This window comes from Talpa europaea (assembly GCF_964194135.1).
Source record: "Talpa europaea genome assembly, chromosome: 13".
In the NCBI taxonomy this organism is placed as follows: Eukaryota; Metazoa; Chordata; class Mammalia; order Eulipotyphla; family Talpidae; genus Talpa; species Talpa europaea.
Genome location: NC_140080.1, coordinates 61,109,215 through 61,134,769, shown reverse-complemented (window position 1 = coordinate 61,134,769; position 25,555 = coordinate 61,109,215). Strand labels below are relative to the sequence as shown.

Sequence of the window (25,555 nt, the reverse complement as noted above, 5' to 3'; positions counted from 1 at the left end):
GGCACTGTTGAAAGTGATGTTGGTAATGTTTCTGATTTTATGTGACATGTCTGAACCAGTGCGGTGCTCCTAACATTTGGGTCTCATCCCAGAGGTAAATGTCCATCATGTTTTGTTTGTTTATGCTGCGTTCTCCATTCAAGCCAGTCCTCTGACCTGGTTATGTGTCTGTGGGACATTTTGTAGGAGAATATAGTTGTCAGACTTCCAGGATGGCCCACAGACTTGGACCTGTCCTTAATAACTCATGATGGATTTACTCCTTCACGCAGAGTCAGCAGGTTCTAACTCTGGAGCACAACAGTGAAGGCTCAACTCAGCCTTTATTGCATAAAGTCTCATAAGCATCCTTTGAATTTGTTTGTTCATGTGCTAGCTAATGATCAGGTTTGCTGTTGAGTGCCCTCTCCACTAGCATTTGTCGAGAGCCTATCCTTCGTAAAATAATAAATCATACAAAACCCAGGTGTTAAACCTAAACAATTCCTGCTCGCCCATGCTGCTGGTTGCCTGCATTGTCATGCTTCTCGAAGTTCCTTACGCTGTCAGGAGGTTGCCATCTAACACATTTAAGAGTCCACCAAGCAACTTCCCTTTTTGTTGTGTGTGGTTTTTTTTTTCCCCCCCAAAGGTCCTTGGAAAGTTCTGTTTTCTGATTCTTCTGGTTTACATGTTCTTTTACGCCAAGTGGTTTCCAGTGAACTTGGGTGAATATTTTTCACCTAAAGAAATGATGCTGTTCATTTGTTTTACTTCTGATTATCAGAGCTGGAAGGGATCTTAATGATTATCCCAGGTGCCGCTACATTTTACCAATAAGAAAAATTGAAGCCTTGAGAAGTTAACTGAGGTGATTAGATGAAGTGGAAGAAGTGAGTAGCAGAGGGAGACTGGATCTCCAATCAGTGGACCCTCTTTCCAAGCTTTTTTTTTTTTAATACTTTTACAGTGATCTTACAATTTATTTTATTCTTTTCTTTTTTTTAAATAAATTTTATTTTTATATTCCCCATACAATTGCAACCCCCTTATTTTGACCCCAATCCCTCCCCTCCCCACCCCCCACCCCCCATAGAGTGTCTCTGGTTCATAGTTTTTTGTTGATTTTGATTTTCACTTTCTTATAGTTATTCTTTTTCCTGGTCCCTTATTTAAGTTTTCTAGATTCCTGCTATGAGTGAGACCGTCGGTATTTTTCTTGTTCTTTCTGGCTTATTTCGCTGAGCATGATCCCTTCCAGCACCATCCAAACAAATTGCATGTGTTTATCTTTTTTGAATGCTGAGTAATATTCCATGGTGTATATGTACCACATCTTCTTGATCCCGTCATCTATTTTTGGGCATTTGGGCTGTTTCCAAAGCTTAGCTATTGTAAATAGTGCTGCTATAAACATAAGGGTGCAGGTGCTCTTTGGAATTGATGTTTCTGTGTCCTTTGGGTAAATACCTAGGAGTGGAATTGCTGGATCATATGGAAGCTCGATGTTTAGTAGGTCCAGAAATCTCCACACAGCTCTCCATAGTGGTTGGACCAGTTTGCACTTCCACCAACAGTGCAGGAGAGTTCCTTTTTCTCCACATCCTCACCAACATTTGTTGTTGCTAGTTTTTTTTACAATTTATTTTAAATCTCCTCAATATGATGTTCCTAAATTTCTTCCTGGAACTTCTTTTGGGGAAGAGGGGATGTTTTGTCCATTTGTTTCTAAACATAGTAACTGCTGGTAATGGTTTATGCATTTTGGCCAACACTCCTACATTTTACCTTGAGTTACAGGTTTCACCTGCTATCCAAGTATCCCCTGTTATTTGGATGCTAAAAAAAATTCCATATAAATTAACAATAAACCCAAAATAACTTAGCAAATCATACCAAATAAATTTTAGATAACAGGGGACCTGTGTTGCTAAACTTTTAGGTCAGTACAAGACCTTTAGCACTTAGTTACTCTCTGGAAACATGAAGGGGTCAATACTCTAAGGTTGGAGGTTGGCCTGGGGAGAGGAGTGACTAAATTAGGTGTCAGTTTCTTTTTGAGCTGAAGAAAATGTTCTGGAATTAGCTAGAAGTGATTGTTGCTCAACTCTGAGAATATACTAAAAAATCATTATACTGTACATTTTAAAAGGGTGAATTTTTTTAGTAGGCAAGTTATGTTGCCATTTTAAAAAGTTAAAAGGAATAATGAGAGAATTCTCTCTTATTTGAAAATGTATTGGGAACTCAGTAAGGATTAATTTTCTTTCAAATTCAATTTTATTTTTTTTTTTAATTTTTTTTTTTAAGATTTATTTATTTATACAAGCACTGGGTACAGTCAGAAGCGCGGGAGGGTGAGAGGATTCACCAGAGCCAGAGCGGGGAGCAGAGCAGGCAGAAGGACCGAAGGACACTGCTGAGGGGAGCAGCGGGCGGCAGGAGAGGTCTGCGCGCCATGTGGGACCCTCCTCCGGTGCCGGGGAGCAGCTGGGGATCGAACCGGCGCTGCAGAGGCTGCGGGCAGCCCCGCAACCCAGCGCTCAACCGCTGCGCCACCGGGGAGGCCCTCAAATTCAATTTTAATGTGAAAAAACAAAAAAAAAGGATGGACTCCAGATCAGATGCTCCATTCCCTACCTTCTCCTGCAAACTTATATTGCATTGTGTGGTAAATGATCATGGTGGGTAGCTCTGGGAGCTGTAAAACTGTGGGATTCTTCAGGGAGAGACTCGGTACACTTCTCTGGAAGTACTCCTACCTGCAACTTTGGTTTGTTGCTGTTTTCTGGGTAATCAGATAGTACCTTTAAAGAGGCCTTATATAGTAAAGTTGGATTCTAGAAGGAATTTGCCGGCATAATGAAATTGGCCATGACAATGGTGTCAACAGCAGAGGCAGCCTAGTTCTTTCTGTAAGTAGCTGAGCTCTCCAGCAAAGAGATGGCCCAAAGCTGTAACATTCAGGGGTCTTGGTAGCCTTTATAATAGGATTATGACTTCAGTTTTGGGGAAGATGTGTATGGGTTATGTACAAACTGCAGCAGCCTTCCAGAAGAGCTGTACCATCTGTACCAGCCCGAAGTTTAGTATCTAGCCCATGGGCATCCCAGGAAAAAGCTATAAACTAAACCTGCTTCTGTGTGTATTAAACAACATACTGGGGCTCTATTTATAAAGTTACTCTGTGTGTGGTTGCTGTGATCTTGTTTGTTATTTTCTTACAACATTTGCAAATTGCATGCCCAGGTGCCTTCATGAGGTATGTCTGTTATTCTTCTCACCTCCCACCAGTGGAAAGCCATTGACTGAAAACTTTGGTATATATGAGGTTTGTCCTTGCGTGCCTGCCTTGAGGAAGAGGCTGAATTGCAAAACCATCCTGAGATTAGAGTAGGGAAGTTGCTTATGAAATCTAAATGAAAAGAGGCCATCTAGGTTTGGATCAGCTTTTAGGTACTCCCAGGGCTGCCACAGCTGTGGTCTGTCCTCTAAAGTTGGGCCGTGCACAACCTGTGCAACCATAGCAACACCCTACTTCTTCAGGCAGTGTAAAAAGTGTATGTTTGTTTGTTAGAGTGAATCACTAAGGCAGATATATATTAAAGTAGGAATTTGGTATGAGAGATGATAGCAGACTCTAGAAATCCTGTTGGGGATCAGTTTGGCCAGCTTTAAAAACCCCAAACTCTTACTTAGGCAGCTTTGATTCCTACCAATTGGTTAGTTTCCTCATTGGACTCTTGGGTAGTCTAGCCCATTTATGTATTCTTTCCTGCTTGTTTACTACACTTTCTATCTAGAATGTCCTCTGCAGGACTTGAGTGTAGGTCAAGGAGTGCTGTCTTCCTGACTCCTCATCCCTGAACCAGATATAATACAGGAAGAAGTCCCATAGGTGCAGTCTTTTTTTGAAGGTTCTGTTAATTGCTGACATTTTTTCCCTAACTACATAGTAAATAAATCACGGGGATATAATATACAGCATGGTTACTATAGTTAACAACACTTTTTGTATATTTGAAAGTTGTTGAGAGAACATCTTAAGAAAAGTAATTTGTAGCTATGTATAGTGATGGATGGTATCTATTGTGTTGTCAGAAAAGTCATGAAGGGGGGCCTCCCTGGTGGCACAGGGGTTAAAGACAGCACTATTAAGCTATCACCAGCCACTGCAACACGAGTTCCATCCCCCACTGGCCTGGGATAAAATATCTTAAATATCCAACTTGATCAGTTTTGACAAATGTATATACCCATGTTACCAGCAGACCTCTCCTGTTTCTGCTGTTGCTCCCTTCAACAGTGTATTTCAGTAGATCCACCTTTTCTGCTCCTCACTCTGTCTTTGGTGAATCCTCTCACCCCCGACCCCTGCACCTCTGGCTTACATCCCAGTTCTTGTATGCATAAATAAATAAATATTTTAAAAAAAAAGTCATGATGTATTTTTCTATGTTTTTCAAGCAAATATGCATTGTGACTTTTCCTCCAACCCCATAGATTTGCTGTGGAGATCATTTCACAGTGTATACAAACATCGAATGATTACATCATATACCAGCAAGTAATATAATATTATATGCCAGTTATTTCAATAAAAATAATTTGTGGCATTTTAAAGCAAGACTTTATTCTTTCTTTTTTTGTTTTTCTCATATTTTTATGTTTCTTAATAATTTGACGGTACTTTAAAGCAGTTTAAAATTGAGATGTAACTTAAATTTATAAAATATCTTAAAGATCCAACTTGATCAATTTTGACAAATGTGTATACCCATGTTGCCAAACCCCTATTAAGATATAAAACATTCCTGTCACTAAAAAAGACTTCCTCATGCCCATTCTCAGTCACTCCCGTCTCACTGGCATCAGAGCCACTACTAATGTGTTTCTATTTCCATTGATATGTTCTGTCTACTCTAGGGGCTTGCACAAATGGAATCACACAGGAAGTATTCTTCTGTGTCTGGCCCTTTCATTCAGTTTAATATTTACAGAGTCATTCAGATTGTTCTGCATGTCACTAGCTTGTTCCTTTTTCTTGCTGAATGGTGTGCCATTGTGTGCCATACCTCCTTTTGTTTAGCCATTTTCTTGTTGACACTCACCTGGACTTTTTCTAGGTTTTGGCTGTTATGAATACAGATGCTTTCGAATATTCTTATACAAGACTGTTGTGAACTTGTTTTTTAAGTATCTTGGATAAAATCCTAGGTGTAGAATTTCTGGGTTGTTAGAGTAGATACATATATAATTTTTAAAGAAAGTGCCAGTTTTCTAGAGTGTGTGTGCCATTTTACACTCCTACCGAGCAATGCATGAGCATTCCAGTTGCTCTCCTACTTTACCAACATTTGATATTATCATCCTTCCTTTAACTATTCTAGTGGATGGGTCATGATCACTCAAAAATGCTTTTGACTGAGCTGCCCTTTCATTCACTCATGAGTGACTAAAGAGATAAACGGTCTTTCAGATGCAGATGATGTGGCTTTGCCTCAGAGCTTTGGGGTGCATTGGATATGGTTGTAGGGATCAGGTAGATAGTTCTCCATGTCCATAGCCTTCTACGTTTCGCCTATGGGCACTGGATTTGTTTCTTGGTGGATGGAATCTCCCTCTAATCTTTTTTTTAAGATTTATTTATTTATGCACACAAGAACTGGGGTACAGACCAGAGGTGTGGGGGTTGAGAGGATTCACCAGAGACAGAGTAGGGAACAGAACAGGCCAACTGACTGAAACACACTGCTGAGAGGAGCAGCGGGTGAGACAGGAGAGGTCTGCTATGCCATGTGGGTAGCTCCTTGGCCAGGGATCGAACTCGTGCTGCAGTGGCTGTGGATAGCTTCATAGGGTGCGTCTTAACCCCTTGTACCACCAGGGAGGCCCTCCCTCTAATCTTTTAACTTCATGATTTATGCAGAGTTTCCAACAACTTTGCTTCCCCTTGCACCTTTTTATGCAGTAGCTAAGCAGTAGCAGGGAAAAGAAATTCTTCTTGTGTTTGAAAGTTTGCATATTTGTATATGTAGTGTCACAGGACCAGAAGAACAGGCAGACCCACAGGACTCTGACTGCAAATGACCTTGTTACCTGGTATGCCCATTGCTATGTATGAGCTAAAGCAAGCAGCACTAAAAACTTGGAACTGACCTTTCATTTGCCTGCCAGTTTTGAGGGCTAAAATGTGGTGAGAAGAAATCTTGATGTTCAAATATCAATTAGTCTTGAATGTGGTAAGATTGTACAGCACTTTATGGAGGCAATTTCATGCTCTATAATCTTCAAAGAAATGGAATTCACTCCCTCACTCGGAGTCAGCAGGTTCTAACTCTGGAGCACAGCAGTGAAGGCTCTACTCAGACTTTATTGCGTAAACTGCTTGTTGACGCCACAGAACATGTTGACAACTCTTGAACCACTTAATCTGTGCTTAAATTGTGCATTCTGCACTAGATGGTGCATGAGTGTAATCTTTTGAAGTCTTTGAATATTTTTTAGGGTCCTGGATCTAGTTCTTATGTGGTTGGCCCAGCCAATATCTCCAGAGCTGATTTTACCACAGCCATCAATCACTGCTGTTTACAGATTAATGTGCACCCTCTCGGTTTAAGAACTGTACTTTTGGGCCTCCCCTGGTGGCGCAGTGGTTGAGCACTGGGCTGCAAAGCTGCCCGCAGCCTCTGCAGCACCGGTTCGATCCCCGGCCGCCGGCGAGGGCCCCACATGGCGCGCAGACCTCTCCTGCTGCCTGCTGCTCCCCTCAGCAGTGTATTTCAGTAAATCTGCCTGCTCCGCTCTACCCTCTAACTCTGGTGAATTCTCTCACCCTTCCGCGTTTCTAACTGTACCCAGTGCTTGTATAAATAAACAAATAAATAAATAAATAAATCTTTAAAAAAAAAAAAAAGAATTGTACTTTAGTAAAAGAGGAGGCAGGCTGAAAACATCAGAGGGGAAGCATTTGGGGTCAGTTTGAAACTGAGGGCCAGCACAGCCAACCGGACAGTGTTCAGTCGTCTCTCCAGGAAGCGTTTGGGTCTTTCAGATATTCGGTGGTGCTTGTTATATGTCAGGGGTGGTCCTAACACAGTGGATCCAAGTCATGAGTAAGATCGAATCTGCTTTCCAGAGCTGGATAGTTTTTTTTTTTTTTTTTAAATAATAAATTTTATTTTTATATTCCCCATACAATTGCAACCCCCCAGTTTTGACCCCAATCCCTCTCCTCCCGCCCCCCACCCCCCAAAAAGTGTCTCTGGTTCATAGTTTTTTGTTGTTTTTGATTTTCACTTTCTTATAGTTACTCATTTTCCTGGTCCCTTATTTAAGTTTTCTAGATTCCTGCTATGAGTGAGACCATCCGGTATTTTTCTTTTTCTTTCTGGCTTATTTCGCTGAGCATGATCCCTTCCAGCGCCATCCATGTTGCTGCAAATTGCATGTGTTTATCTTTTTTGAATGCTGAGTAATATTCCATGGTATATATGTACCACATCTTCTTGATCCAGTCATCTAATTTTGGGCATTTGGGCTGTTTCCAAAGCTTAGCTATTGTAAACAGTGCTGCTATAAACATAGGAGTGCAGGTGCTCTTTGGAATTGCTGTTTCTGTGTCCTTTGGGTAAATACCTAGGAGTGGAATTGCTGGATCATATGGAAGCTCTATGTTTAGTAGGTCAAGAAATCTCCACACAGCTCTCCATAATGGTTGGACCAGTTTGCACTCCCACCAACAGTGCAGGAGAGTTCCTTTTTCTCCACACCCTCGCCAACATTTGTTGTTGCTAGTTTTTTTAATATGTGCCATTCTCACTGGTGTAAGATGGTATCTCATGGTAGTTTTGATTTGCATTTCCCTGATGACAAGTGATGTTGAACATTTTTTCATATGCCTGTTGGCCATTTGCATTTCCTCTTCAGAGAAGTTTCTTTTTAGAGAGCTGGATAGTTTTTTAAAGAGAAACAGGCATGGAGATATCTAGATGCTGTGTGAGAAATGTGTGCAGCTTTAGAAATGACTCAAAGATAAGAGTGAAGGGCCTCCTCTGGAGGCACAGGCGCTTGAGCGCAGCGCTGTGAAGCTGTCTGCAGCCTCTGCAGCGTGGGTTTGATCCCGGCTAGCCGGCGAGAATCCCACATGGTGCGGCAGACCTCTCCTGTCTCGCCTGCTGCTCCCCTCAGCAGTGTATTTCAGTCAGTCTGCCTGTTCTGCTCCCCGCTCTGTCTCTGGTGAATCGTCTCACCCTCCCATGCATCTGGCCTGTACCCTGGTTCTTGTATGCATGTATAAATAAATCTTTTTTTTTTTTAAAAGGTAAGAGTGAACTTTCCCTCTCTCTTTCTCAATAATTAATTATAGGATCAATTTTCAGGATTTGGGTGAGGATTATTATTTAAGTGGTACAATACCCAAGGGTGTGATTTCTCCTTTATCTGCCTCCTAGTCTCCCTCTGACCACTGCCGTGCTCTTAGACCCCTCCACCTCCTGGGCTGGGCTGGTGAAGGTTGCCAGTGCACCCTGAGTGCAGTTCACTTCCCGGGAGTGATTCTGATGGAAGACTGGATACTGAGAGGAGGGAGAGCCCTAGAAAACTTGAGGTCCTGGGTTTAATTTATCTCCCTCTCTGCCCATTCCTCATTATCACACTTACTGCGCTGGAGTTTCTCTCACACTGGGAGGAAAGTTGGGAAAGGGCTACCAGCTGCCAAAGAAACAAAGCAAATCCTCCAAGGATGTCCCTTCATCATCCTCAGAGGGGACTCTGGCTGCCCTCTGGGACCAGGGTACCAGGGTGACTTCATCTAGCTGTCACTTCCGTGGAGAGCAGGACTTTGGAATAAATGGTGCTTTTCACATGCTGGATGCCTAACAGGCCTCCCAACATAGGTCCTGAGTTAGGTGACAGAAGTATTCAGTAGAGTCGTGGCAGAAAGAACAAAAGAGTAAACCAACCCTAGAAATATGACTGCTGAATTAAGGCTACGAGAGGGGGAGGGGAGGGAGGAGACAAAGGGCAAAGGGAGCCCGAAGTTTTAGGGTAAAAGACAGTGGGGGCTTTGATGGTGGCCATGGTGTAGTGACATACATCTAAAGAGGTATGAGCCTCTTCTCCTAAGTCATGTGCAGTGTTGTCACCAATGTTACCTCAGTAAAGAAAAAAATACCCTGTGTTGGAAGGAAGGAAAAGTGAGTGGTATACAAATGAAACAAGATCATTCATGTGTTGAAATTATTGAAATCAGGTGATGGATATATGGAGAGTTCATGGTATCATGACTTCTGATATTGTACATGTTTTAAACTGTATATAATAGGGCCTCCCCGGTGGCGCAGTGGTTGAGTACTGGGTTGCGAAGCTGCCCGCAGCCTCTGCAGTGCTCAATGCCCGGCCGCCGGGCAAGGGTCCCACATGGCGCGCAGACCTCTCCTGCCGCCCGCTGCTCCCCTCAGCAGTGTATTTCATCAGTCTGTCTGCTCTGCTCTCCCCTCTGGCTCTGGTGAATTCTCTCACCCTCCCATGCTTCTGACTGTACCCAGTGCTTGTATAAATAAATAAATAAGTCTTTAAAAATATAATAAAATTTATATAATAAAAAGCACAGATCGAAAAAACTCTCTTAACCTCTTGTTGGACAACACAAAAACCAGACATCAAAGGACCCTCTCCTTTTAGTTAAACATACACATATCAGTACACAAATGAAGCAAAACGAAGTAATATCAAATTATTAAATAAAAGCTTGCAGAGAAATGGAATTCAGAACGATCCTTCCTAGTGGATGGCTGAGTCATTTGAGATCATTTCTGTCTCTGAGGAAGAGTAATAGCCCATCGTGTCCTTTGTCTACAACTCTGATTACAATGTGCAGTGATGAAGGAAGTTGTACCTGTCCGCCCCACTGCTCACTTGGGAGACTGTGGCTATAGGAAAATCAGCCTGATATCCACAGACACATACCAAGTCCTGGGGTATGGAAGGCCTGGCTCCTCCAGAGTCCCAGAAATTCCAGATTTGGAAGGATTAAGCAATCTGCTGTGGAAATTCTTAATTCCTTTGCTCTGAACATTTTTGGAAGGCCTTCTGCTTTTTTAATCTCCTGACTTCTTGTTTGTTACCAAGTTCAAATTCCAGAGAGGGAAGCAGCCAATATGTGTGATTATTTCCTCTTGCACCAAGTGGAACTAAAAGAATGAATTTACTTCACTAGAAATAAATGTACCCTTTGGACCTTAAACTAAAATGAGTAGCATGGTCATCTGGCCCCTGTGCCGGTTGTTATATAATTTACACAAAAATGAAAAAAGATGTCAGAGACGTGCATTCACAATCTTTTTTTAGACATAAGGCAGAAAAGAATAGAGGGATCTTTGAAAAAGGCGTTTTTGGGTCTGTGTTCTGCCTTGGGCAGGCATGGCTGCCTGGTGCTGAGGAAAGATTCCAGGGTTCTAAGTGGCGGGGGTTCACATTCTGGCTCCACAGTTCAGGAGTTGTGCAATCTTAGGCAAAGATCCGGCTAAAATGGGGATAATAAAACTTTACTGAGTTGTCCCGAGACTTGAAAGAGGTTATGTGCATAAAAATTTTGGTAGAGGGCAAACTTCTACTAAATCAGCATTATTATGATATTATTATTATCATAATAGACAACATAAAAACTTGGAAATCCAGGGTGGACTCAGTCTTGTATAGCTCAGCCCTTAAGGGCCACTAAAGACACTTACTTGGGACAGTTGGGGGTAGGGAGTGAGTGGGCCGCCATTTCACCATTGCTGTACCCCTCAGGTGATCTGCTCAGCGTCCTGGACTTTCCGTTCCTGTATTTCTACAGATTCCATGGTAGCTGCTGTGCCAGGTAATCTTAATTCCTAAAGCCCCTTGGGTTATTATTTTGTATGTTCCTTTACTACCAGCTGTGTCTTGCCGTCTGTGAAGTTACCCGAATGAGTGGCAGAAGAGAGTGGTGTCAGGTGCAGGTGCTGACAGCTCCGTGACCATTGGCCGGGTTGTTGTGACTACCCTCAGGAGTGCGGGGTCCTGGAGCCTGTGGGGACCCCTATCCTGTCCTGTTCCTCCACCAGGGCAGTGGTTTTCAAACTGGTAGAGGAGCTAGGATTCCCCCACTTTGATTTTCTCCACAAGCAAATTTTACACAAAATTTCATTACATAAAACTGATGATACTGATTTAGTCCGGGAGAAGATTTGGGTCCAGAATTTCAATTCTAGGCTTCCAAATTGGCCTCCTTCATGCTCCTGAAAGACAGCCTTCCGAAAATCTTGACTGAACCCTAAGACTCTGAGAAGCAGATTTTGGAGACCAGCAACTAGGAAATAGCTAGACATGGTGACCATTACTAGTTGGCCTTGGGAAACACTCAAGGATGTAGGTAGGCTGATTAAATGGATATATTTAGATACACACAAGTTTAAACCCACCTATCTCCCTTCCCTGCTAGGATCCCCACTCCACTAGCTTTGTTATAGCTGGGAAACGAAGGCTTTTTTGTTAGAAAGGCTTCTATGGACATCTCAAAAATGTAGTCTGATATGGTGGCAGCCTTGGACTTGGGGGCTGAATTCCAGCTTTGATACTGGTTGATTGTATGGTCTTTGAGCAAATTATCCTGTTTCTCCCAAGATTAGTTTTCTCATCTGTCAAGTAGAAAGATAATACCAGTACAGGGTGATTGTGTGTGTGTAAATAAGATGTATAGGAGTTTGAGCGCCTCTGTGGTGCAAGCATGAATGCCCTTCTGGTCTTCTAGACATTCTAGCTCTTCCATGGGGGGAAGCTTATCACTAACTAGGAAACCAAGGTGCCCCAAGCCTGTTTGTTCACATCAACAAAAAAGATTGCATGCTAGGAAATAATAAATTGCAGCTATTGAAGGACCCATAAGCCTGTTGGCTGGCTACAAAGTCCTCCAGCCGTTGGAGCACAAGATCCTCCCCCACGTACAGACCACCCTGATCTGTAGCCCCAGGAGGCCTTTGCCTAAAGCATTGCAGACCTCATCAGTGAGCTCTCCCTGCAGCAAGAGTGCTTCCAGGTGACCATCAAAGACCACCAAGAAGGAACTGAACATTGGCTAAAAGGCATCTTGGCAACTGTTTCTTACCCTGCATGGGTCCTTCTGCAAGCATGCAGCAGAGAGCAGTCTCTTCCAGCCAAGGACTCCTTGTGGATATCCTGATGAGCCGCTCCCCGCTGCCCCCATGTGTCCTGTACATAGATTGTTTTCTCTTTCTGATAAAGAGTGGCAGGAAGACCCAGAAAAAAAAACCGAAAACAACGTAAAGCCTGAAACATGCCTCCTGGTTTAATGACAGCCATTATCACCATCTGCTCTGGCTGGAGGTAGAAAGGAGAGGAAAAGACCAGAGGGAGGTTGGACAGGTTCCTGCGAGATCATTCCTTCCTTGGATGCAGCGGGTGGAAGCCTCCAGGAGGAGCCCCGGGAGGATTGGCTGCCTCGATTTCTACTAACCTCGCAGCCATGGCCCCTTGAATGTGTCACTTTGTCTCTGATCAAGAGCACATTTCTTTGATGAATTTTGAAGAGCCACGGAGAACTGTTGACAGATTCAGCAACCTGGATTCTAATTGTGCCTGTGCCTCCCATTGCTCATTAGTAAAATGAGATTTGGGGTCAGAAACCTTCTATTCTGAAAGTCTCTGATTTCCATAAAGTAGGATGATGGCTGCTACGCTTATTCCTCCTTTAAGAGCAGAGAATCTTAGGGGACGGGATGGGGGAGCAGGAAGGAATAAAGGGGATCTGGTCAAGGTTAGGAGGCTCAGTGAGCATAGCCGTGAAGGGAAATCCAGGTCCTTGACTCCAGCCTGCTTGCCTTTGTGGGGTGAATCATTCAGTGTCTTAGTCCACAGCTGTCCTGTCTCCCATGACTGAGGATGTAAATCTCAACAGATTTTACAGATCATCTGGGCCAAGTAGGCTAAAATACACACAAAGGAAACCCAATGCCTAGCTCTGGTCCTGCCCTGAGAATGTGGCTGTGAACTAACCTAATAAAGTGAACACATACATTTCTGTGAAATTTGGCCTTAAGTATGTTTATTTTTTTTTAAAGATTTATTTATTTATACAAGAACCGGGGTACAGGCCAGAGGCACGGGAGGGTGAGAGGATTCACCAGAGACAGAGCAGGGAACAGAACAGGCAGAAGGACTGAAACACACTGCTGAGGGGAGCAGCAGGAGAGACAGGAGAGGTCTGCTGCGCCATGTGGGACCCTTGCCGGCCGGCTGGGATTGAACCAGTGCTGCATAGGCTGCGGACAGCTCCACAGCGTGGCGCTCAACTGCTTGCACCACCAGAGGAGGCCCCTTAAGTATGTTTAATTCCATTCAGTCTGCTTCCAAGTAAACTCAAGAAACACTGTTATGCATACTCTCTCAACACACCATCCTCTGCTCTGTTGGGGGAAAATACAGAGAAGCCCACGATTGGAACTCTCCCTCTCAGAGCTCAGGATCTGGCTGAGTCACACACCAGCATCTATAATAAAGGACAGAGGGCAACATGGCAAGGTACACATGAGGTACAGCCTGTACGACCTGCCCCTCTGGCTTGGGGTGCAGCTGCAGTCATCTCTCTTCAGTTTTCAACTTCAAATAAAAGTCACACTCAAGCTCCCACTTCCAGGAAGTCAGCCTCTCTTTACATTTTGGGGTCTGACATACTCTTGTCCCCAATTGCGCTGCCTCCAAATGCCAGAGTGACCGTTCTGTCTAGAGTCCTCTTTGCTTTGCCCTGGGCCACACAGTGAGGCTCTTGAAAAAGGTTCCATCACCGGCCGCTACTTCCCCAGGTTGCTGCTGTGTCTGTTTGTCCTTCCTGGTCCAGACCTCTGAATGGTCTCTGAAACGCTGCCCCATCCTCAGGCTTTCTGAGCAGGATGGGGAGAGGGGTGCTTTTTCAGGTCACATGCATTGATTTAGGCATTCTCCTGAAGCCCAGCTTTCTAGAAGGTTCATAGGTGCACCTAGTTTGGGGGACTTCTGTTCTGAGCCAGCCACCACTTCAGATTTTTACATGAGCCCAGGGGCCATTCCAGATCCTCTGTCCTCTTAAGTTTCACTTTGGCAGCCTTTCCTTGGCAGTTTGTTCTACTGGAAAAAAAAAAAAATAGAATCTCTACTTTGGCAAACACTAAGTGCAAAAAACACTATGGGAATGAGCAGGAAGTATTAACCCCCACTTTTTTTTCTTTGACGATTTAGTCAGAGACCTCTCAAATGTCTGTACCCCTACCCCCCTGCAATGAAATGCTCTCATCATAGGAAAGTAGAACTTAATGATATTTTTTTTTAATTTTTGGAGTTTTTAATCCAGAGGTCACTAGAAAACAGGTGAGACAGAGGTTGTGTAATGATTAAAAACTAGTAAAATATAACAAAATTAATGGCTAAAGGGGGTGGGCCTCACTGACAAAAAATATTTTCTTTTTCCAGTGGAATTTTAGGATTCTTTCTCATGTTCAGCACAGTGAAGCTAAAAAGCCTTATGGCCCCAGGGCAGTGTGCAGCCTGGATTTTCTTTGCAAAGGTAAGAGAAAGGGAAGGGGTGGGGAAAATCTGGCTGAGGATCTCCAGTGTCCAGTGTTCTCGGAGCCTGTGTAATGTCAGGTTTTCTTCATGAAATCATTTCTAGTCATTGAGCCTCCATTCATCCAGGTAACACTTTCTGAGACCTTTCACCTGTTTATTCGATATGATGTTATCTTTCACACATGCCTGAAACATGTCCTCAGTTACTTTCACACATGCCCTTAAGCTCCTTCATTTCCTTGAGCCTTAATTTCTCCATCTGAAAATGAGGTTTTGCCATGAGAATCTCCATGGTTTCTCCAGTTCTAAGACTCCTGGTGCATGGGGGCAGGTCTTCTGAGCATGTGGTTAGCTCAGTGACTTGCCCAAGAGGTCTCAGCCTGACAGAGTTGATAGAGAAAGGAAAAGAAATGGACAGTTGGGAAACTTTGACAAAGGGCTATTGTGAGAATGCTTATTGTGTATCTGATTGAGCAGGGAAAACTAGAAGGAAACAGAACAGAAAAGCAGCTCTGCAATGCTTTGGAACTAGCTTCTTTCTAGTGCAGCATTTCATTTTTCTAATATCAGCAAGGGAGTCAAGTTAGCAGGATGTTCATTGAGGTTTCTGGATTAATCTAGTGAAATAATCCTTTGCACTTGTGCCTTTAGTTATCTTTGTGTTTGTTGGGTTTTCTTTCCAGAAAACAAAAATAAACATGTTTCTTTGAAAATAAGATTTCATGGTGAGGTTTTCATTTACAGGGTGAAAACGTTTCTATGGCACTAATAATACTTTTTAATAGCATCACTAATTCTTATTCCAGCAGAATTTAGAGAGTGACTAAGATACTGACTTTCAGCTTGACAGAATGAGGAGGTTAACAGATCTGGAAAGCTAGAAAAGATTGTCAGAAATACTCATTCCAGTTCTCTAAAACTTGACCAGAGGCATTAACATTTGTTTTTGAAAATTACTACGCTCTGGTTTAGTTTGTGGCATTCTTGCCTGAGGCTGCTCCCATTCCCTCCTCCCTAGCTTTGTCAATGTGATATTACAAGCAGAATACCATGCTGCCACTTTCAAAAAAGGGCTCCTACTATTTGGCGTATTATTGTTAAAGTGGCCTTTTTAGTAATAAATGAAAAAGAAGAGCCAGGGCTCCATTAACTTGAGTTTATAGTCTCTTCCGAGTAAGCAGTGACCCAGTGGGGGAATTTAACAGGTAGTTTTGAGCGGTGAGAAGCCTTTAGGGACTTCCTCACTCTCCATTTCCCAGATAACCTTGTCTGGGAGCAGCAGAGATGGAGTGTGCCCAAGACACCCACGCATCTCTGGCTACTGGAGCCTCTCTGTATACACAGGGAGATGTGAGAGAGCCAGCAGAAAGCAAAAGCTGGGGAAGGCTTGGAAACTGCCTGAAGTTTGAATGTGCTCCCTAGCCCACACACAGGGTCAGAAGCAGAGAGAACAAGCCTTTCTGGTTCAAGGTGTTTGAGCAAAATCTCTGACTAATCTTTGCCAGAAAATTAAGCTATGCAGATATGTGGATGGTCCTCAGAAAGCCAATATTAAAAATAAAAACAAGGAAATAAATGGAATCAAGACATCAGGAACTGTGCCTTGTAAGGGAGGGATTTCATAGACTTAGTCTAAGAATATTACTAAACAGGCAAAACAATACCAGGAGCAGTTCTCTAAGAAAGTGAGAGTTTCACTCATAGCAGGAATTTAGAAAACCTAAATAAGGGATCAGGAAAAAGACCAATTATAATAAAGTAAAAATCAAAATCAATAAGTGACTATAAACCAGAGACACACTATGGGAAGGGGGTAGGGGATGGGTGGAAGAAGGGAGTAAGAGCAAAACAAGGATGGTGGGAATTGTATGGGGACTATAACCAAGATGAAAAATGCATGCATTGTATAAAAAATGAAAAATGATGTAAAAATATACAAAATTAAAAAGCCAATAAAAAGAGAAAGTGACAGTTAAGAGTTGTTGCTGTATATTATCTAAAATGTTCAGGATTCAACAACAACAAAAGTTAGAGGCATTCAGATAAATAAGAAAGCATGATCTACACACAAGAAGAAAGCAGTCAATAGGAACTGTCTGAGTACCTGTCCTCAGATAGAGGCTTTAGTCAAAAAAGACTGCAAAACCCAAAGGAAACTATAAAGAATTAAAGGAAAGACTCAATGAATACAGAATCTCAATAAAGAAATAGTAATGATTAAGGGGAAAAAATGTGGAAATCCTGGAGTTGAAAAGTATAATAACTGAAATAAATGTAAAAATTATCTACAGGTACTTTATAACAGATTTGAGGTGACAGAAGAAGGAATAAATAAGAAAGTTTTTTCTTTTTAGTGAAGAAATATGATCAGAGCTTCAAAAACCTGTGGGACAACATCCAGCACATCTTCGTAGCTATTAATAATTACAGGAAAGAAGAGAAGTGGAGGAAAAATATTTGAAGAAGTAATATCCAGAAAACATCTGAAACCTGATGAAAACCTAAATTGACAGATCTAAGAAGCTCAGTGAATTCCAAGGGGGATAAATGTATCTGGTAAAGGACTTGAATCTCAAATATATGAAGAATTCTTACATTTCGTTTGATGAGGCAACATACAACCCAATTTAAAAATGATCAAAAGATTTGAACAGACATTCAGTGTAGAAAAAAAAAGATAAGTGGTTCATAAGTCAATGAAAGGAAATCAATAGCATTGTCATTTGGGAAATGCAGGTTAAAACCATGATGAGAAACCAGTACATACTAGAATATAATACATACCAGTACATACTGTAATAAAAAATTACAGACAAAATCAAGTGCTGACAAGGATGTGGTGAAATTGAAATCCTTATAAATTACTAGTGGGAAAGTAAAATGGCATAGACAACTGTCTAGTAGTTTCTTAGAAGGTTATACATAAACTAATTATACAGTACAACCCAGCAATTCTATTAGAAATCTGCACAGAAGAAATGAAACCATATGTCCACAAAATGACTTAAACTTGAATGCTCAGAACAGCATCACTCATAACACCCCCAAACTGGAAAGTTTAAATGTCTATCAATATGAATGTATAAATGAGATATAGTGGAATACTATTCAGAAATGCAAAGAAATGGGCTATTAACGTATTGCTACAACATGGATAAATTTGAAAAATATGGTAAGTCAAAGGAACAAGTCACAAAAGAAAATGTATAGTATAATTCTACTTATGTGAGATTTCCAGAAAAGGCAGATTTATAGGAGGCAGTAAAGCATATTAATGATTTCTTAGAGCAGACATTGAATTACAGCTAGGCTTGAGGAAGTTTTTTGGGTAATGGAAATGTTCTAAAACTGGCTTGTGGTAATGGTTGCACCATCAATTAAGTTTATTAAATTTGTTCATTAAAAATCATTGAATTTTACATTTATATTGGGGGAATTTTATGGCATATAAATCATCCCTGAAAACTCTAAAATAGTAATGCTGAAAGCACAGTGTTCAAATCTTACCCTTTAGAATTACTTTTTCTTTTCTAATGACTTTGCCTATTTGACCATTAGTTTTATGAATCTTCATTTTGTTTATTATTTTTTTTCTCTGAAAACTCTGAAAGACATACAATTTTCTTCTCTGTAGTTAACTCAAAAAGTAAAATTTTTAATTGGTTTCTGCAACTTAATGCTAATCCTTCTTAATTGTGGAGGATTAGATCAGATTAGATGAACCATTAAGGTCTTTGCTAGTCTCAGGACTGACCTCTCTATCTCATTCTTTATCCCTCTCTTTTTTTCTTTTCTATTTGACCATAACACTGTTGTTTTCAGTGGCAGAATATTTATCCATTCTTGGGACCACTTTCATATCAAAATGTGCTGACATTTGAAATGCAGTTAGTTATGCTTAGTAATCCAGCATTTCCCCATGATGTCACTGTGACTCTTCTGGGTGCCTGCACATTGGGAAAATAATGCAGAAGGATGCTCCATTGGCCCCAGAGGATAATTGGATTCTGTGAAAAACTGAAATAACAGTTTCAGGAGGCGGGGTTACTCGGGGCCTTCTTTGCTCCAAAAATTCCCATTTTCTGTCATTTTCCAAGGAATTGGAACTTCGTCACTTCCGAGTTCTGAAAGAAAGCATCCCTGCTTTTATCTTATCCTCATCTTTCTTGCTTTCTTCCTTGGGTCTGATTATGTTCCTCATGGGAAAAAAGTGCTTTCTAAGTCACTTTTTATTGTTATCGCTATCATTGCTTTTCTCTCTGGAAATTTTAGAAACAGTCTAAGAAGCTAAAAACAACAGAATATTTAGCAACCTTTTAAAAAAGTTTAAATTTAAAGAAATTTAAAAAATTTCTTCCTTGATTTTGATGAATTCAGGCACATGAAGTCTAACTGCATCTTCATAAATCTTGGGCCCCCTTCCCATCTGTAAAGTATGAATGCAGGAAGAAGTAAATGAATTTAAGGGAAAAGCAATGACATATGTAGATATGTAAAGCTGTGATGATTGTTTTTCTCCTACTGGGTTTCTCCAGCAGATTTTTTTAACTCCTTACATGAGAATTCTTCCTGGATTGAGCAATGCTTTGTCTCATCCTATTAGGTTCTAATCGAGCAGAGTTCTCAACCTCCACTGGGAAGAAACAACTGAGGCCAAGTGAGTTTTTCTTGAGGATGAGCCAGGAGAAGGGAGGCATCCCCAGACAGCAGCACTGGCCTTATAGGGTGCTAGGAATTTGGTGTTTACTCCAATTCAAAGCTCTCTCTGTAAGAACACTTTCTTTAAGCTGCCTCCATTTTGTTTCCTGAAGGCAGTGTGGTGGGTTGACCAGAAAACCAAGTCTTAGCTGTTTCTTTTTATGACCCTGTGAAAATAATTTTTCTGTAGTTTGCCTTAGATGTGTCTCTTGATTTGGTTTTGGTTTTTGATTGTTGGTATTTAATGCACACAGGGCCAGGATGGGTGAGGTGGGCACCTGAGTGTCACACCCACGCCTCTCACTTGCCTTTCCGAGGTCTTTTCCTGTGTCATCATTTACTGCCTGCCTGGAACAACTATTCCATGGGACTTTAAGATATACTTGATTTTTATAGTTTTGGTGGTCTTAGAAGTGTCTTACATCAAGATAAATGATCTCTTTGAGTGATTTTTTTTTAACATGATTCTAGCCTAATCAGCATTTATTACGTAAACCTTGGAGCCATGGAGTGGTAGGAAAGCATTAGTACATGTGTGGTTCCTGCCTAAGGTATCTTATAAACCACAGAAGGTAAAAGTAGCTCGTGTGAGGCTATTAGAAGACATTGCTGAGCCAGGTGTTACTGACTTCAGGAGTTGGGGAAGGGAGAGCTGTGTGAGTAGACTGAGGCAGCAGAGTGACTGACACAACAAGTGCTGGTTATCTGGGAAAGGTGGAATAATGGGATGAGGGACTTCCTGGGTGAGTGTCAGAGCCCCTGAGACAGATGTGCAGATGAGGAACCAGGAGGAAATAAATTTGACTAGAGGAGCTGGAGCGAGCAGAGGGGTGAGGGGAAAATTGGGCACAGAGAGAGATAGGAAGCCCTAAAAACCAAGCTGCACAGGCTGTTGTGAACATTGGAGCAAGACTGCCAGTTAATAGTGTTTCATTAATTCCAAAGGCACCTGCACGTCTATGTTTATAGCAGCACTATTTACAATAGCTAAGCTTTGGAAACAACCCAAATGCCCAAAAATAGATGACTGGATCAAGAAGATGTACTACGTATACACAATGGAATATTACTCAGCAATCAAAAAAGATAAGCTCATGCAGTTTGCAGCAACATGGATGGAGCTAGAAGGGATCATGCTCAGTGAAACAAGTCAGAAAGAAAAAGAAAAATACAGGATGGTCTCAGTCATAGCAGGAATTTAGAAAACTTAAATAAGAGGCCAGGAAAAAGACTAATCAATACAAAGTAAAAATCAAAATCAACAAGCAACTATAAACCAGAGACACACTACGGGGGTGGAGGGGAGGAAGGGGTGGGAAAAGGAAGGACTAGAGTCAAAATAAGGGGGGGTGCAATTGTATGGGGAATATAACCATAAAGAAAATGCGTACATTGTGCAAAGATGAAAAATGATGTAAGAATTATATAAAATAAAATATTTAAAAAGTAGTGTTTCAGGCAGGTCAATATGGCTGTGGTGTTTTCAACAAATTGTAAATGAATTCCAAGCATTTAGAAAGGAGCTAAATTAAAGTAGTAATGGCAAGAATAAGGTCAAACTTGACTGACAATTTGAAAGAAAATTTAATTATTTTACATAATTATTGTGTGATGTGATAAAGAGATAACAAAGACTTGGGCTTTACAACAGATAGGAGGCTGGTGATGATGGTTTGGACCTAGGACTGATGGATAGGAAAGATGACAAATGTCTCTAAGGTCAGAGACACACAAAATCCATGGCAGAAGCGATTGATCTTGAAATAACATCTTTGGGGAGAAATATGTTTTAGACAAATGTGTATGGTGAAAGCACATCTAAAAGGAGCTGCTTTGTGTTGAAAACATGGGGTGAAATGCAGGGGCTTTGCATATCTCTTGGTCTTTGCCAATAAGAGAGATGGAATTGAACTCAAGAAAATGAATACAGAGGTGAGCTCACTAAGAGAATGAAATGGTTTGGGGAGAGCAGAATAGCACTTAACTGGGGCTAGCACTTAACTGGGGAGATACTTTGATGCCAGAGACCAATATTAAGGCGAGAGAAGTAATAGCTAGGAGGTAAAAGAAGAAACCAGGAAAGTTCAGTGAAAGGATGTCAAGGAAGAATTTTAACAAATAAAATAAAATGCAGCCAAGAGCTCAAAGAGATCCTGTTTGAGAAAAGAGCTAGGACACTGCCAGCCTTTGGGAAACAGTTTTAGTGAAAGGACAAGGGTGGGAGTGGGGCAGAAGATGGATCATAAATATTCAAGAATACCTGAGAAGGGGATAGAACATTGTGATCCCCCTAGAGAACAGGTTGAAATAGAGAACAAGCTTCAATAGGAGGTGGAAGGAGTTTGGAAGGGTAGCTTTAGAGAAAACGGAGAGAGAGCCTTTGTACTCAGGCACAGCAGAAGGGCGGTGATGGGAGGGAGGCTTTGCCATGAGGTGTGAAATTGAGGGACTGGGATTTCAGGGAGAAAAGGAAAGGAAAAGAAAGAACACTCCCTGTCTGCTCATTGCTAGTCATATGTTGTTTCATCCATAAAGGAAGGAGTCAGGACTAGAAGATACCTAAAGATAGCTCCGGAATGTTATGATTCTGATAACTCTCACAGTGTTGACTATATTTAAGAAGAAATGCTGGTGGCATTTACATTTAATTATAGGATTAGGTAATGGTGGTCTGCTAGGAACCTAATCATTCATTCTTAGTACCTACTTAAGAAAGCATTTGCCAGATTGAAAGTCTTTGATATTACCAATCAGAATATTAGGAAACCACTTGACCACCTGACCCCTATCATCAAATTTCACCTTCTCTCTTGAGAGATTATATGTTAATGGTACAGCGGTTAATTGGAATGTTTATCCCTGTTTTTATTTAGAGTTTTGACAACCAAAAAACCTGGAAGCAGGTTTTCCCCCCTCCCATTGCTGCTCATGGCAGATGGAGAAGTCCTCCTAGACGTGGTCCCGTGTGAGTCTTCAACCCTGGAGTGTGTGGTGGTGCAGAAGTGGGGCACAGAGACAGGATCAAGGAGGGAAATGTTGCCGAATTAGAAAATGCCTAGAACTTGGACTCCTCAATATTTCAAAATAAAAGCAGAATATGTGAGATAATGTGTGGGGATGAATCTGGGGAGTGACAAAGTACTTAGCAAACACACAGTATTATGTAGTCATCTAAACATGGGTCAAGCCTTAAGTTTGACCTAGATTTAAATCAGTCTGCCATTTTCTAGGTGTGTGTTCGTTTTCTCATCTGTAAACAAGTATAATAATAATGTCTATCTGATTGAGAGGGTTGAATAATATTTGGAGCATCTGAGTGCTGGGTGGAGGGAATGTTAATGGGGGTAATAGTGAGTGTCCAGTTGGCAGGTCTTCCTTGGCTTCTAGTTTAAGTCTTTTACCAAATTAATGGAATTTACCATCTGTTTCCACTAGTTCTCAGTGGTGAATTTAGTTGTGGATTGCCTACTCTTTGACACTGCTCAGAATTCAGCCTGCATGCAAGCAAGGTCTCTTATGGCATATTTAATCAGACGTTGTCTAACAAAAGAAGCAATTGATGCACCATTCACAATGTTTTTAAACCTACATAAAGAGTCATTGATTCAGAACAGTTGCCTGTGCCTGTGAAAATGTATGTTTGATGGTTACCATGGAGACCACCCTGCTGGCTGTTCCATGGTCACTGGCCTTAATTATACACTGGAATTGCCAGGGAGCCTTCAAAGCTGTCTCCATAACAACACCTCTTGTGTAGCAACATGACCGCTGTCCTGAACTATGTTTCCCATGTAGGAGTTTCTCTTAAAAGAGTTGAGAAGGTTCTGCTGATAAGTTTCAGCCTCTGATTTACTCTTACGAAGAACTCTTAACTGGATAGGAATCTTTCTGAATTTTGACTATCGATCTCAGGGTGCTTTGCCAGGTCTCCACGTGTGTCTTTCTTTTTTTGATGACACGTTGATGTTTCTCTTGACCTATTGCCAACGTATTGAATGAAGAAGTCTTGGTTACCTCAGTTTACTAGATAAAATTCAACCTGTTTTAAGTACAGGATGAACTTGTAAAAGTGTCGTCAATAGATGCTATTAGGGTTCAGACATCTGGAATTTTCAGATGTCTCCAAGGCAGCTGGTAAAACTCTTGCTGTTTCTGGTGGAATTAAAAGAAGGAAAAAGAAGAAGCTTAGAGTCTTTTTAATATGGAATCATACAGATTTCATAACTTCTAAATAACGTAATTTTTTGCTCTCCATTTAAATTTTTTAGATATACTTACAGGGAAATTCCAAGGCTTAACATTGAATCATACCTTGAACATCTAAGGAAGTAACAAGTAAATAAATCTTTCTTGAAAGCTCTGGACTCAAAATTTTGAGTTTCAGTTTTTGGCACATGTACGCGCGCGCACACACACACACACACACTACAGAAAAGTGAAATTCTTGGAAGTAAAGTTATAATGCCCATCATGTTTACTCTCACTAGTGAAGTCCATGATAATAGTGTTAATTCTTTTCCTCTTTCTACTTCGTATTGTGTTACTATGATTACTTCCTCCCCTCCCCGTACATTTCAAATATACAACATAATAAGGCAATCGGTATGTATTGTGAAATAATCTCTGCAGTAACCTAGTAAACATCTATCACCTCAAATAGTTACAAAAAAAATACAGAATGCTTCATGAATTTGCATATTATCCATCTCAGGATATTAATCTTCTCTGTATCATTCCAGTTTTAGATATACTGCTGAAGTGAGCACAATTACTTCCTTTTCTTTATGATCTTCTTCACTGTTCTTATCATCATTGTCACCATCTGCTGGGTGTGGAGTTCTCTTGTCTTTCCTCAATTCCTGGATAGTTAAAGGGAATCACAAAAGAGGAGGCTGTTTCTCTCACCTCACTATTAGTATTCCTTCCATCTTCTCAACTTCCCAAGTCTCTCGCTCCTTCTTCCTGTCACATTTAAGAACTCTCATAATGGATAACTTTCTCTGTAGTAGTTTCATATTCCTTTTATTTTCTTCCTTCAGTTGTCATTCAGCACCTTAATGTGTTCTGGAATGGCCTGATGAAAATAAATTTATAAGCCCAATGAAGCTGTGCTGTAATGTAGCTTTTATGTTGAAAGTGTGTGCTTTAAAAATCTTATTATGGATGTTTCCTAATTAAATCATTTTTTTTTCTCTCTCATAATCTAAGCAGCTATGGCAGTGAGAATCATCTTTCATGGAAAATTTAAATCTAGAGGCAGCAACATAATTTCCTTTACAGTCTCTCTCTGGGCAATCATAACATGTCGATGTCTTTCCATGACATCACTGGTGAAGCGACAGGAACATGAAGTGTCAAGTTAAGGAGAGGGTCTGTCATCGTGGGATTGTATGGAAACAGTCAGCAAATAAGTTGGTTATCTGGGAATTATTCGTTTATGGACAAGATTTTCCCAGAGGGCACATGGGTGGGGAAATACAATTTTAGATTAAAGGAAAAATTTTAATTCCATTTCCTATTGTCAAAATAATTCAGAGGGAAGTGAGTGATGTTAATGGACATTTTGCTATTTTGGATCAGGCTGTTGTTTTTCTTGTTTCTGTTTATGAACTCTTAATTTTTTCGGGGCTATTTTTAGTGCCATTGATCATCTCAATGTTCTGTGCTGCAAGAATATGGTAGCAATTCTGGATTTCACAATTTTGACCCGAATGAGGCTGCTTTAGTTCATTTACTGAGGAAATACTCCAAATTTCTATAAATTCCTGACTGCAAGGTTTTATGTGTGCTGCTAGTATCCAAGATAATTTAAAATTTAATGTGATTTTTGCAACTAAAGGCCAGTTACTTGGGAAAGTTTACAGGGCTTACACTAGGGAATGAATTGCTGTGTGCTCAGTTTGTAGTCGGCCAGTATTGAGTAAGCGAGCGCCGGCTGAGTGAACGCTTAAATGCATGGTCTTGTGCTATTGATACGTGTACCCTTGTAGGTCTATGCGCTCACATCAGAAGTAAAAATAGAAGTTTGCATGCATCTTGTGAAGTTCTTGCAACTGCCCCAGTGGTGCTCTTGCAATGTGCATTTCTTTAAACGTGCCATTTTTTCTGCTTAAGTTTGTTTCTCCTCCTAAAAACACTTCATCTGTATCCCTGGAATTAAGTTCCCCAAGGTATGACTGAACTTAGGGTAATCAGCAGAGAGCACTTCAGGCCTGTACCTGTGAGTCTTCGGGCAAGTTAGGGTTAAGCAGTCAGCTTCCAGGGACAGTAGAGGCAGGGAACTTCAGGGGGACTA

General features: G+C 41.2%; 1 protein-coding gene across 1 annotated transcript in view; it reads left to right on the top strand.

Moving 5' to 3' along the window:
• Positions 1 to 25,555, top strand: part of TMEM241 (transmembrane protein 241) — a gene marked incomplete at both ends in the record, with an annotated part of 108,460 nt that overhangs the window by 51,714 nt on the left and 31,191 nt on the right. Inside the window, 2 exons of the mRNA XM_084252425.1 lie at positions 10,774 to 10,843; positions 14,467 to 14,560. Coding sequence (XP_084108551.1) covers positions 10,774 to 10,843; positions 14,467 to 14,560 — 164 coding nt within the window. The remainder of the gene's footprint in view (positions 1 to 10,773; positions 10,844 to 14,466; positions 14,561 to 25,555) is intronic.